Below are 14,378 nucleotides of genomic sequence, written 5' to 3'. Positions count from 1 at the left end.
GATAACAAATTGAGGAAAAGATATTAAGACTTACACCTAAATATAAATCCTAGCAGAATTTTCTAGAAGACTGCAGAAAGTAATGCTGATATAGTTCTACTTAAAAAAAATTATATATATATATGTATATTTATATTTATATTTATATATATTTATGTATTATATATATATATATATATATATATATATATATATATATATATATATATATATATATATATATATATATATTTATTTATTTATTTTTTTATTTTTTTCCTTTACAACTTCATCAATCAGTTTGAATAACAGGGTTTAGAGATTGGGTGATTAATTGATTATTATCATGTTAATCACCAACTATTTTAATAATCAATTAATTGATTTGAATATTTTTAAAGAAATAGATCAATATTCTCAGCTTCTTATATGTGAATATTTTCTGTTTGTATGTTCAAACTGTGAAACAAATATTCTATTCCCATGATGGAAGAAATTCATACCCCACATCATGACTCACTTCTGCAAGAGAGAATACTGCATTTGTTGGGGACCATTAGCAACAGATGAATCCACTTTTGGTGGTGTTTGTGGCATTGAGTCAAAATTCTGTTAATAGCTGTCAATGATTGTCAGTGATGGTTAATGACACTTAATGACTGCCAAAGATGTTACTGACTGTTAATAATTGTCAGTGACAGTCAGTGAATCAGAAAATTGTCTGTATTTGCAACTTTGTCTTACTCACTGACTGTGTGTGTGTGTATGTGTGTGTGTGTGTGTGTGTGTGTGTGTGTGTGTCTGTCTGTCTGTCTGTCTGTCTGTAGCGGCCATCTACTTGAAGAACATGGTGAGTCAGTACTGGCAGGACAGGGAGCCATCTCTGGGTGAGGTTGTCTTTCCTTTCAACATCCATGAGAACGACCGGCAGCAGATCAGAGACCACATAGTGGAGGGCATCATCCGCTGTCCAGGGTCCATACGGTACACACACACACGCTGAACACACACACACACACACACACACACACACATACACACTTTTAACTTCTTTTTTAACTTGGGTGCAAAGTTTTTCAACTCACTCTCATCTAACCTTAATTATGCAGTAAAGGTCTCCATATGTTCCTGCTCTGTCCATAGCGCCCAGCTGACCATGTGTCTGCGAGCCATCATAAAACACGACTTCCCTGGCCGCTGGACCGCCATCGTGGACAAGATCGGCATGTACCTGCAGTCTCAGAACAGCGGCAGCTGGTATGGCAGCCTGCTGGCTCTCTACCAGCTGGTCAAAACATACGAGTGAGTAACCTGTTGGTGTTCCTCTGTTCCACCTCAGCGCTGTGAGCGGCCCTCCTGGGGAGATATTAGTCCTCACATCACGACTACAGATCACCTTAGTCCCATGATGAGTCTGTGGTCTGAGGTCATCAGATCGCTTAAGATTAGAGCAGAACATTTATGGCCAAAGTAACTAAAACACTAAAGACTTATTTGTTTTGTTTGGAATAGTTTGGGATAGTTCTGATTTTTTTTTTTGAAGTGTGGTTGTATGAGGTACATGACAGTCGACATGCACCCAGTTGTACCCAGGAGTACTTGTGTAGGAAGCTGAGCAATGTACTGTTGTGGACAGGGTCAGCAATAAAACGCATTATAAATGCCTAAGAAAAATCAGTGTTAGTTTGAGTGTAGGCTATATTTAGAATATTTTCACTGCTTTACCTTGCTATTAGACAGACTTTTCTGGTGGGAAACCAGTGTTCTGTAAATATTGCTCTCTCCACAGTAACCAGACTCATTTGGAAAATCAGTAATTTTGCCTCACAGAACACTGAAGTTGCAGGCCCAGACAGTAGATTTGTGGTTGAATCGTAGCAGTAATACAGCTGAAAACATGGAGAAAGAAGTGAAAAAGAAAATGACACAGACTGCAGTCTGTGTCGGAGTTTAACACACACAGACTCTCAGTGTCAGAGATTTCATGGTGCATTCAGGTGCACCTCGTCAGTAATCTATACCATAAAGGTTGTTTAAAACAGGCAAGTACCTCTGTGGTAATTTTCAAGATGTTTTATACTCATACTCAATATACAATGTTGTCGAAATGTTAAATAAATATATAAATAATGCAACATGATAAATAGAAAGCTTCAAATAGACTCTGTGATCGGTGATCGGCCCCAAAAACCCTGATTCGTGCATTCTTAAACAACAGCTCAGTGTAATTTCTGTGCACAGAGACCAAGCGATAGTTCCAGCATGCATCTCTCTCTAACACCACAAATTGGTTTTACTTTTTATTTGTTTGCAGATGAAACAAATGAGATCTAATCTATTAACTCATAAAATTTAGACATATTGAAAAGCGTATATTAGAATCCTTAAAGAAGGATCCTAGAAAGAACCATTAGCTCTTATTTCCTTCCAGTAGCTCTTAAAATAACGAGTATTAATATACTTCTTTGTCATTTCATTGTGTTTCTGTTTTTGTGTGTGTGTGTGTACTTCAGGTACAGGAAGGCAGATGAGAGGGAGCCATTGCTGGCAGCGATGCAGATCTTCCTGCCGAGGATTCAGCAGCTCATCAGCCAGCTGCTGGCCGACGCCACCATCTTCTCTGTCCTGATCCAGAAACAGATCCTCAAGATCTTCCACGCTCTCGTACAGGTGTGTGTGTGTGTGTGTGTGTGTGTGTGTGTGTGTGTGTGTGTGTGTGTGTGTGTGTGTGTGTGTGTGTGTTTGTGTGAGAACACATGATAAAAGCCAGAAACAGTGAGCACAAGATTCAAAAATGTTGGAGCAGAAATAAAGACAGAAACTTTGTTGTGTTTGGATCACTTGGAACATTTCAAACTTAGTCAGTAGAAGACAGAGAGAGTACAGTGTTTGTCAAACGGGAATGGCAGCTTTAAACAGCAGGTTCAACCATATATATTAGCGTATAAGTTAAACAAATATGTTAAATTACTCCTTCATACAGCTGCATTTTTCTTGAAGCAACACACCACTAGGCTATAGCCTGCGTTTCTTCCAGCACTGCTCTGTGTGCTCCAATTTCAATCTGCAACTTTTGGAAACACAAAGGTGGTGTGACTTTTTGTGCAATGATCTGTGACATGATTAGAAGAATGCAGTTGACTTGTAAGAGAGAAATTATCATAACTTCATATATTAAAAATAAATTGATATAATATATAGGGATAGTTGAATACACAATTAAATTGGTGACAATTGGCGCACAAAATACTAGTTGTTTAAACTATTTATCAATATTATATTCATGTACAATGTCAGTTAATTATCTGTTGCCTCTAGGCTGTCACGTAGTCACCTGCCACTAGCCAGGGCTGCAGCCCCAGCAGACAACAGCCCCTCTCGTCCAGCATGAATGCCCCAGTGGCCTAGATGTTGTTAATCAGCGAAGTGGGACAAGTGACAGCTTGTAAACAGTACGGTTTGCCAGTATTTAGATGTACAAAATAAAAATAAGGTTGAATATGGGCCGTTCCAGAATACACTGGTGTATAACCACTCAACTAGAGCAATGTGTGACCACATTCAGCACAGACACGGACATTAACCTGCAAGCAGAGCAGCAGCAGCTGCTGCTAGCACTGCTAATGTTAGCCATGTGTGTCAGGCTGACAGCTAACATCTCGTCTGGGTGAATAATGTAGTTTACCCGCAGACGCTCTTGATCCTGTTGGGTCTGAAAAGTTGAAGCATTTAGTGAGTTCTTGTCATGTTTTGAAGGATGATCTGCAACGTTCATAAAGCACAGCGCACAAATTTCAGTGGCATTTAAAAGACGATTTGGTTATTGTAGACTTTGATTAATGACTTCAAACTCTTAATACTTTTTCAGTACTGATGTTAAACTGATGTTTAACCTTATCATGTAGTAAATTGAGCTCAAATGTTTTCCCACCAGTTGGCTAGTCTAAATTAAAATGTGTGTTTATTCAACAGGACAATTAGTCACCAGGAACATCCCTAATAATATTATAATATATATAGAAAAAAAATCCAGACATCAAAAATCTGGCGTGTCACTTACCAGATACTTGATATCATGTCTTTTCTACTGTCTGCTGCACTTCAGCAGTGACTGCACTCTGTTTCTCACACCAGGAGACAAATATCACAGAGCAGAGTGCTTCTTTCTCTAAAGCTCCTGTCATGTCTGAATAAAGTCAGAACAAACATATCAGTACCTGACTGACACCGTCTGTCTGAATGAAGTCTGTGAAGTGTGTCACGATGATGATGATGATGATGATGATGATGATGATGATGATGATTTGACCTCTTTGCTGTCCTGCAGTACTCGCTGCCTCTCCAGCTGATCAACAACACAGTGATGACTCAGTGGATGGAAATCCTGCGAGCCATAATGGACCGAGACGTCCCAGCTGTAAGACACATGCACACATGCACACACAAATATGCACAATTGTTTGTGTTAACTGATCAGTTGGTAATTAGTTAATGAACACTTATATTTCACTGTATCTAAGGGCATTTTTAGACCTGTAGTGCTTTTGCTTTCTTCAGATTCAGGGACTATCAGTTGCATTTTTCTTACTTCATTTGTGTTCACACAGTAATATTCAAGACCAAGCTGTACTCTCATTGGTCAGAAATGCCTCAAAATGCTTCCTCCTCTTTCTCATTTGTTTACTTCTTCATTATCGAGCACCAGCAGCATGTCTTGCTGATGGTTTTCATTGCTTTGATTAGGGCTGCAACTAATGATTTTTTTCACTGTCGATTAATCTGTTGATTATTTTCTTGATTAATCAATTAATAAGTCTTGTCACTTGAAATTTTATTTTCTTTCCTGTAACAATTATTTTCAGTATCAATGTCAATCATTTTCATTAAGGAATCAGAGAATTTTGACTTTTGTTGGTGATTGATTTAATAAACAATTGATAATCAATATTTGTTGGAATTTTCGACATAGGTGGCAGCCAACAATACAGAGATGGCCCACCTTTGAGTTAGATAGGCAGGGAAAAATCTGACTGTTCATTAAATGAACAAAGCATTCAGTTCTAACAAAGACCATACCTGGTGAGGCAGCATGTGATTGAGTGAGAATCCATCTTTCCAGGCTTCAAATGATCTGTTTGTGTCCGCAACAAAAGGTGCAGCTGATTAGTATCCCAGGAGTGACTGCTGGCAGCTATGGGCGTGGTTTTAGGTGTGACGTCAGTGAGAAATGTCCGTGGAAGTGACTCATCTTGAACAAAAAATGGCAGTTCCTGAAGAGGTTATTGTAGATACAGTGATAGCGTCAGTTATTTCAGAACTGGAGAGTATTTCTTCATTGAAAGAAGAGCAAAGAACAGTACTGAAGGCTTTTCTCGATGGAAAAGATGTTTCCTCTCTTCTCCTGAGCAGCTTCAGCAAGAGTTTGATCTGATTGGTTGAAGTTGGCCCCTGTTTAACGTGATAGATGGTTCATACAATCACTTCCTAAGTGTTTTTTTTTTTTTTTGAAAAGTGTCTCGAAGCATCTTATTATAATACATGCAGCCTTGAGAGTTCACTCTCGTAGATGGGTACACACAACAACTAACTTGCACGACAATTGTTCTTCAGATAACATCAGGTGATTAGATAGCTGTTCTAACGTGAAACAGCGTCTCATCAGGCAGTGTGCAATCCAGCGGTTTTGGATGGGAGAGTTGATTGCATTCTGACTGCAAACAAACTGTCCATGTGATCTTTGGCCTGCTTGTTTTGCCCTGCATCCAAGTTTGATTGCAATGTTCACATATACCCAAATGAGTTGAACTATGTATCAACAGTTTCATGTACGAACTAGTTTTGTTCTGCAGTAGAATCTACCAGAACTACTTTCTCTCTACTAGAAAGAAAATAGTTGCTACATGAAATGATCACATGGTCTATAGATCTTGAGTAACTAGGAGTAACTGGTTATAATTTTTTGCGGCATGGTGGTGCAGTGGTTAGCACTGTCACCTCACAGCGTGAAAGTTCTGAGTTTGAATCCCCCATCTGGTTGGGGGTCTGGGGAGTTTGTGACTGAGGCAGGGCCTTTCTGTGTGGAGTTTGCATGTTCTCTTCATGTCTGCATTGGTTCTCTCCAGGTACTCTGGCTTCCTCGCACAGTCCATGCAGCGTAATAGGTTAACTGACAACTCTAAATTGCTCATAGGTGTGAATGTGAGTGTGAGTAGTTGTTTGTCTCTATGTGTCAGCCCTGCGATGAACTGGTGACTCGTCAGGGTGTACCCCGCCCTCCTCCAGTGTCAGCTGGGATAGGCTCCAGCTCCCCCCCACGACCCATCAAGGATAAGTGGTTATGGACAATGGATGGTATTTTTTGGTGCTTTGAACACCACAAGCTGAGTTCCCTGTAGTCCTATAATATTGAAGAGAAGCCAGACATCTCTACTGGTGACACCTCCAAAACTCTGCAACTCACACCAAAACTATCTAGATCAAGGGTGGGCAATTATTTTTCCTAAGAGGCCACATGAGAAGCCCTAATTGTTGCCGGGGGCCGCACAAATTTTTATCACACTGTACCTCACTTTTATCGTTAAGATTAAATATAGAAAACATACTGTACACTTACTCTTAGTCTTCAGTATTTATTATATTGAAAATCATTCCAAACAGCATCTTATTAAGAACATTAAATTATGCAGGAGTCTTTGAAAATACTGTACAGATAATCTAAAGCAGCACACCAGGGATGCTGTGGACACAACCCATCCTGTAAACCTGTTTTATCTTTGGCAAGAAGTGTTAGCTGAAAAACAGCCAGATATAAAATATAACAAAAAAATGCACAAATTGCTGTTTTCAGATGAGAACATTAGTTTGTTTTTTAATAATCCACTGTAGATTCTCAGTGCAAAAAACAAATAGCATGACAAAATAATACTGTTTTGTACACACAGAACAAACACGTGATGCTTGGACACATCTCATCATGAACTCCTGTTTACTTCTTTGACAAGAACTGTTGAGCAACAAAACAAACCTGATGGGAAAAAATCCAAAACGGTACAATGTCTCCTGTCCTGACCTATAAACACATGTGTAGGTTACTTTTTTCAATTTATGAGAAAAGGAGTACTTTTGTTTTGTTTTTTGAATGATTCAGTGTGGATGTTAATGCCAAAAAAACAAAAATCTTGACAAAAAATAATACTGTGTTCTACACAGCAACGTGTTCGTTGCAAACTAAGCACACAGCCTTATTGCTGACCTCTGTGAAAAAAATACTTAACAGTCCATGACTTATTAAACACTCGACATTCAGCATCAACCTCAGCAGAAGATGCAGGGACTGCAAACATCACTCGCGTCAATCAATTATGACAGGAGGAAGCGCACTCACGCCACACAAGCATTTCAAAATAAAAGCTGATTTAGATAATTTCATTCGTCTCTTTAGCCTCTTAAGTAAAATGGCGTAGTTTGTCTTCGACATCGCGGGCCAGATAGAACCATCATGTGGGCTGGATCCGGCCCGCGGGCCATACAATGCCCAGGTCTGATCTAGATGGATAAATGGCTCTAATGGGCCAGAGGAAAAATGTGCGTCTTTGATTTTGCGGTGAACTGTCTGTCTCAAGTTTTAAAAACTGAATATAATATGTGTGTGTGTGTGTGTGTGTGTGTGTTTTAGGAGACATTGGAGGTTGATGAGGATGACCGTCCTGAGCTGGCATGGTGGAAGTGTAAGAAGTGGGCGCTGCGCATCATCACCAGGCTGTTTGAACGGTTAGTCCAGAGCTGCTCTCACATTAGCAGAAAGCAGATCTGTAATCAACAGCCAATCACATGCTTCTGCTCTGACTGACAGGTATGGAAGCCCTGGCAATGTGACAAAGGAGTACTATGAGTTTGCAGACTTCTTCCTGAAGACGTATGCAGTGGGCATACAGCAGGTGAGCATGTCTCACTGAGATTTTCCTGTGTATCTGTCACTCACGTTGCAGCTCTGACTGTTTGGGTCTCACTGTTTTTTCCCTGTGGGTGCTGTGTTGTGTGTCCAGGTCCTACTAAAGGTGGTGGACCAGCACCGACAAAAGCAGTATGTCACTCCTCGCGTCCTGCAGCAGTGTATCAATTACCTCAACCAGGGCCTGTCACACTCTCTGACCTGGAAACAAATGAAGCCACACATGCAGGTAGGCAGGCTACAGCTTTGAATCTGAGTCCAGACCTGATTAGATCAGGCCTAATGGGTTCAGGTTTGGAAGGGTTGTAATTCCCTTTGTTTCAGGTCCGGGTGTTTCAGTCACAGGGGACCAAGAACCTTTTGATGAACTCAGGAATTTAGCTAGCATTTTGACTGAGAGAAACAGGAACAGGATGTAGTTCCATCAGTCCCACATACAAAGAACAAAATCAGTGCTATGTTGTGAACATTGCATTTTAGGGTGTTTTCGCACCTGGTCTGGATTGTCTGACTTTTCAGTTTGATCTGGACCAAAAGTCTGGGTGTGAAACCTCCTCCGGATCACATTCTGGATCAAAAAGCTAGACTTTGGTCCAGCAAAAAAAAGAGGTGGTGTTGGTCCAAATCAAAATAAACCATGGTTTAGTTTGTTTTTAGTGTGAAAACATTGTTTGGATGGTTCGTTCCTTCAGACCAGTTACAGGAAATTACAGCAGGATGTCATCAGAGCTGGAAGAATGAAAAACAATGCACCAAAATAAAATGAGCCGCAGGAGCACTTGTGAACAGGAGGAGACCAGATGTTTAATCAACATCTGGTCTGACAACTTTATAAGGAGTCAACTGGAAAACATGTAAAATATGACAGTAGACTATGAAAAGTTCTTCAGTCTGCTTGGATAACTGCAATGTAAAACCAAAACTGACCAAATGTTAACAGTGTCCCAAAAAAACAAACCTTGGTCCAGACTTTTAGGTGTGAAAGCACCTTAAACACAGCCATCATTCTTTAATCATTCATTGGTCTGATTTGTCTGATCTTATGGTTCTTGTATGGAGAAAAACAGAATTTTGCAAAGAGGACTTTAAGTTCCTAGTTTAGCTCCAGAGTTTAGTTCCACTGGTTTCCTCGTTCCTGGAACTGTTCCAAATACTGACAAAGGGCGTTGGAATGTGCCATGCAACGGTTTAAATCTGGGTTTTGTTCAGGTTTGTGCCCTGAGGAGTTTTCTGGTAAATGTTATTTACATTCACTGTTTCTCATGAAATCACATTGTGTGTATTCTTGTTGATCACAATAATTTCTGATTATTTTCAATATCTATATTTTATTTATCACTTTGTCAATAAACTGTCAGAAAACAGTCAAAATGCAGATAACAATTTCCCAGAGGCTATGGTGACAGTTTCAAACAATTGATTATTGAAGTAATGAACTAATTATAAATCAATCAAGTCAATCAGTGCAGGTCAAAGGGCTTCATTGACAGACAGAAAATAACACACTACAAGCGTGGACTAATACAAAAAAATACATAATAAATGAAACTGATAGGAAAGTAATATAATAAAATAATTATATAAACTAAATTAGATCATCTCTCCCTTCTTAATCCCAAAAGCCAGGCTGAAGACATTGGTTTTGAGGACATGATTCAGATTTTCTGGAGTGAATAAAATCAATATAAGTTTTGGTGTATGGTATATTTAGAATATTTTCACCACTTTATCTAGCCATCAGACAGCATTTTCCAATGAGAAACTGCTGTTATATTGGCCAAATGTCACTCTCTCCAAAGCCACCAGATGTCATTTCACCTCACAGAACACAGCAGTTGCAGATCGACTGCTGCCTCGATCTGTTACAGTGCTTGTTTTATTTAGTCACTTAAGTGAATCTGAAGTAACCCTTTAAAACACACAAGGAGAGCATCGCAGTAGTCCAGCCTGCTCAGTATAAAAGCATACTTAAACATTTTTTTTTAATTTGAGAATATGCATTTTTTGCATCCATATTTGCTAACCTGTTTTCTTTAAGCCAGTGTAATTCTGCCCCTGAGCTGATGAGAAGCTTCGTCTCTTCCAGGCCATCTGTCAGGAGGTCATCTTCCCTCTCATGTGTTACAAAGACGAGGATGAGAAGCTCTGGCAGGAAGACCCCTACGAGTACATCCGCATGAAGTTCAGTGAGTACTCAAACTCCCCAATTCTACCTTTAAAAATCTGACCTAACTTTATTAGTCAAACCTACATTTCACACTGGAAATGAACTAATCCCTACACTGCTTTTGATGCTTAACAGATGACTGTCTTGACTAATCAGCAGTGTGTGTGTGTGTGTGTGTGTTATATACCATAAATTAAAGTACAGGAAAAACTGAGAAAATGGGCTTTTGTTTGTGAACTGCACTTTGTATCTGTGACCTTTCAGTTGTAACATTGCCGTTGTGTTTCGTGGTGGAGAAGCACTGTTGCCCATGTCTTTCAACATGTTTGATCCCATTCTTTTGTGTAAGTGAGTGTGTGTTTGTCTCTGTTGCAGACCTCTATGATGACCACGCCCTGCCAGCCACCGCTGCCCAGAGCCTCCTGTGTAAAGCTGCCCGCAAGAGGAAGGAGGTGAGGGGGAAAATTCCAGAGTACATTTACTCCACTACAGCACTTCTACAGTTTGTAGGCACTGAATCTCTGCCTGAATTTATGAAACCAAGGATTTTATGAGACTTCACACTTCAACTTCAGTACTTTTGTCTGATGGTTGTGGAATGGAAGCCAAGAACGACCTGCCTGCAATTTATTTAACGTGGTTATCTCACAATAACAAAGCCTGTTTTCTTCTGATAACAGGTTAATTTATCTTGTTATCTAGAGGAAAGAAAAGGCCAGTTTCTCAAAATAATCACAAGAATACAGCTTTTGTTTTCACAGGCTTTTATGCAATACAAACTCAACATAAAATATGCTGAAATTGTTTAGACTAATAGTGTTTTTAGGGCTGCAACAAATGACTATTATTAATTATTATTTTCATCACTGAATAATTGGTTGGATAAATTGTAAGGAATGTTAATCAAAGTCCAAGATGTTTTGTCTACAACTTAAAGATATTCAGTTTACTGTCAGTGAGGAGTGAAGAAACTAGAAAATATTCACATTTAAGAGGCTGGAATCAGAGAAATCTGACCTTTTTTTCCTTAAAAAATTACTCCAAACGATTAATTGATTTGTTAATCTTGCCACAGTCTTGTCATTTGAAAAACAGGTCCAAAGATGTGGAGCACATGGACGTACATCCCTGTGCTCCACATATTTGGTCTTATTTTTCAAGTTTTCTTTTCCTGTAAATTCATTTCATTAACCAGTCGTCTGTCAACCGTGTTCTCCATTAATCATTTGGTCCATAAAATGTCAGAAAATAGTGAAAAATGTTGATCAGTGTTTCCCAAAGTCCAAGATGACGTCCTCAAAGGTCTTGTTTTGTACACAACTCAAAGATATTCAGTTTACTGTCAGAGAGGAGTAAAGAAACCAGAAAATATTCACATTTAAGAAGCTGAAATCAGAGAATTTGGACATTCTTAAAAAAATGACTCAAAACAATTAATCGATTTTCAAAATAGATGCAGATTAATATAGCTGTTCCTTCTTTTGTTTTTCGATTTAAAGACAAAAATGGTTAGCAGCTGTCTGTGCACTGTGCACAACTGTTCCCATCTTCTTTATCTGTTACTGTAATGGTTACCTTTTTTCTTTTTTTTTTCCATGTAATCTGTTACTCCTCAGACCTGCTTGTACAGATGAGTAGATTGATATGTAGCCTCACAGGCAAAAATGAGTTGAACTGTCTGACTGACAGCAACTTTTAAACATTAGTTTTGTCACGTTTTCTACACAGTGTATACGTTTGGACAAGTTCTGGTTTATTAGCAGCATTCTTGTTCTCTTAACAGCTCAGCCTCCTCTTTAAATGCCACAGCTGTCAGGCTGCTGTTCCTTCTCAAGGCAGCCTTTTTTGTGTTTCATATTTATGTTATACTGGTGTTCACTGAGAAACCAATGTGCTTTAATTCTTAAGAGTGCACCATGACATACACACACTGCTCTGCAGGGTGGCGTCAGGAGTTTCAAAGCAAACCATTACGTTTTTATGACCTAACAAAACATTAGAAGTAATAAAATGAAACAGCCTTTTGTTTTCGTGTGATAACAGGTTCATTATCCTGTCATTTGCTTGTTTTTTGAGATAAAGAAATAATTAACTTTAAATCTGGAGATAAAGATCTTTATTGCAGGAATGGCTGTTCTTGACTTCTGTTCTGTGGTTAATAATAAAGATTTTCCTTGCAAATGAAAAGAAATAAATGTCCCACCTCTGTTAATAAGGGGATAATAAGTCATATATTTTGTTGATGCCGGTTTAAGTAAACTTTATAATGCAGGACTTTTAAATGAGTGTTTCTCCATCACAGCACTGATTAGTTTTTTCTGTCAGCAGTTCGGTTACTGAAAAAATGAAGACATTCACCTCTTAGCCAGAGATTCTCAAGTACAACAGTGAAAAGAGCCTCTATTTATGAATCCACCTTTTTGCTGTCCTTTCCCCTCTGCAGGTTCTTCCTCAGATGATGGAGTTCTGCCACCAGATACTGATGGACCCCTCTGCTGACCCCCGCAGGAAGGACGGAGCCCTGCATTGCATCGGAGCTCTGGCTGAGCTCTTACTGAAGGTACACACATCCACAGATTAGTTTAAAGGTAAAGTTTAAAGTTCTTGCTGCTCATCTCTGTATTATGTATTTGTACGTCTCATCCTACAGAAGCGGATGTACAGGGAGCAGATGGAGCTGATGCTGCAAAACTATGTCTTCCCTCTGCTCAACTCTCCTCTGGGGTACCTGCGAGCCAGGGTGAGTGAACCCTCCTGTCCCTCCGGTACTTGGCTCATCTTTTTTTCTCTTTGTTCAGCGTTATTGTGTCTCACAGAGAGGCTGCGTTCAGACTGTAACCCCACATGATGTGTTTACAGTCCAGGAGCTTCTCTGCTGGTACTCAGGTGTAGGTCAGTGTAACTGTGCCTGCTGGAGGTATATTCTCACTCCAGACATTGAATCCCTTTGATACTGACAGCAGTCTCACCACTAGCAGCAGTGAATATAAATATTTTACAGCCCTTTCATTTTAAAGCAGCACAGAAAAGTCTGCCCTGACCTATGAAATCTGCAAAAGTGACCAAATGGAAATATAAATTTTTTATTTCACAGTTACGATGAACTTCTCTGTAGAGATATTTCAGTCAGTTTAATTTGGTAACTTAAGCCCTCTTTACACTGAAAAAAAATCTTCAAACATCTGCAGTACAGTTTGCATTCACTCCCAGGGCAAATCACTCTGCTGTAGTCACAGGTATTCATTGGTTCCAGTGTTAATTTTGTCAACAAAAATTTTGATGGTAAGTATTCGTTGACGTCTTTTATCTGTGTGTGTGATTTGGACGGTAAAAAAAAAAAAAAATACTGACAACAAGAATGATGACAAAATCTCTATTCATTCTGTCCTGATGAATAAAAGCAAGATGAAATAGTCTGTTTAGGTGGACAGCTTAACTGGATCACAGTAATCAGCATCTCAAAGCACCAATAAATCTGGCAGAGTGCCTCATCTTCACCAGCAGCCTGTCAGGTGGAAAGAAAAGACCAGAGAGAGGAGAGACGACCTGTCTGTGGACACTTTTCTCTTGTAGTCAAACTGAAAATAAGACATCATTCCTAATTATGATGAGCGCCATTAAAGGTATGCGTAAAAGACACCTGGAAACACACTGTCCTGCAGTGTCTGTCAAAGTAAATATCAGCTATATAACTAAAGGGAAGTTAATGTTAGTGCAGATCAATGTCTGTGTTGATTCAGGGCACATTGTCATGTTCTGTTAACATGCTGTTAAATTTAACAGAGCCGAGCCACAGTAAAATTCATTAACATACACTAAGTTATTCAGAGAATATTTATCATACCAGTATTAGTTTCAGCTCCATGTAGAGTGAATCAGTATGATGTTTCCCAGATAATGCACGTCTGCCCTAAAAGGATAGTTCACTCAAAAGTGAAAATTTAGTGATCATCTACTCACCCTCATGCTGAGTGAAGGTCAGGTTTAGTTTTTTAGTCCACAAAACTCTGCTGGAGTTTCACAGGAAAACAATGTTGCAGAATCTCAATGGAAGTGAATAGTGACCAGTTTTCAAAAACAAGTCTCCTAAAGCCCTGGCATGACAAGTTAACCTGCACGCACATACTGATACATTACACACATCCAGTTCAGACGGTGTGCACGCGCATGTGAACGTGGCTCCAAGCTAAGGATCTACAGTAAAAATTCAGGCTAAAAACATGGTGTAAATCATGACTTTCAAGTTAACTTGCCATGTTGGGGCTATGAAAAAAAGGGTCA

The 14,378-nt window shown here is 39.3% G+C and overlaps 1 protein-coding gene across 2 annotated transcripts in view; it reads left to right on the top strand.

The window, feature by feature from the left end:
• Positions 1-14,378, top strand: part of ipo8 (importin 8) — a 49,103-nt gene that overhangs the window by 2,145 nt on the left and 32,580 nt on the right. For both annotated transcript variants that reach the window (XM_084710723.1, XM_084710724.1), the window contains exons 3-13: positions 807-963; positions 1,123-1,281; positions 2,493-2,649; positions 4,307-4,396; positions 7,655-7,749; positions 7,832-7,916; positions 8,025-8,159; positions 10,017-10,116; positions 10,473-10,549; positions 12,541-12,657; positions 12,748-12,837. In XM_084710723.1, the coding sequence (XP_084566849.1) occupies positions 807-963; positions 1,123-1,281; positions 2,493-2,649; positions 4,307-4,396; positions 7,655-7,749; positions 7,832-7,916; positions 8,025-8,159; positions 10,017-10,116; positions 10,473-10,549; positions 12,541-12,657; positions 12,748-12,837 (1,262 nt within the window). The remainder of the gene's footprint in view (positions 1-806; positions 964-1,122; positions 1,282-2,492; positions 2,650-4,306; positions 4,397-7,654; positions 7,750-7,831; positions 7,917-8,024; positions 8,160-10,016; positions 10,117-10,472; positions 10,550-12,540; positions 12,658-12,747; positions 12,838-14,378) is intronic.

This window comes from Lutjanus erythropterus, chromosome 22, assembly GCF_056507025.1.
Source record: "Lutjanus erythropterus isolate fLutEry1 chromosome 22, fLutEry1.hap2, whole genome shotgun sequence".
NCBI lineage: Eukaryota > Metazoa > Chordata > Actinopteri > Lutjaniformes > Lutjanidae > Lutjanus > Lutjanus erythropterus.
Note: the sequence above shows the minus strand (reverse complement) of the source record. Positions and strands in the feature narration are given on the sequence as shown.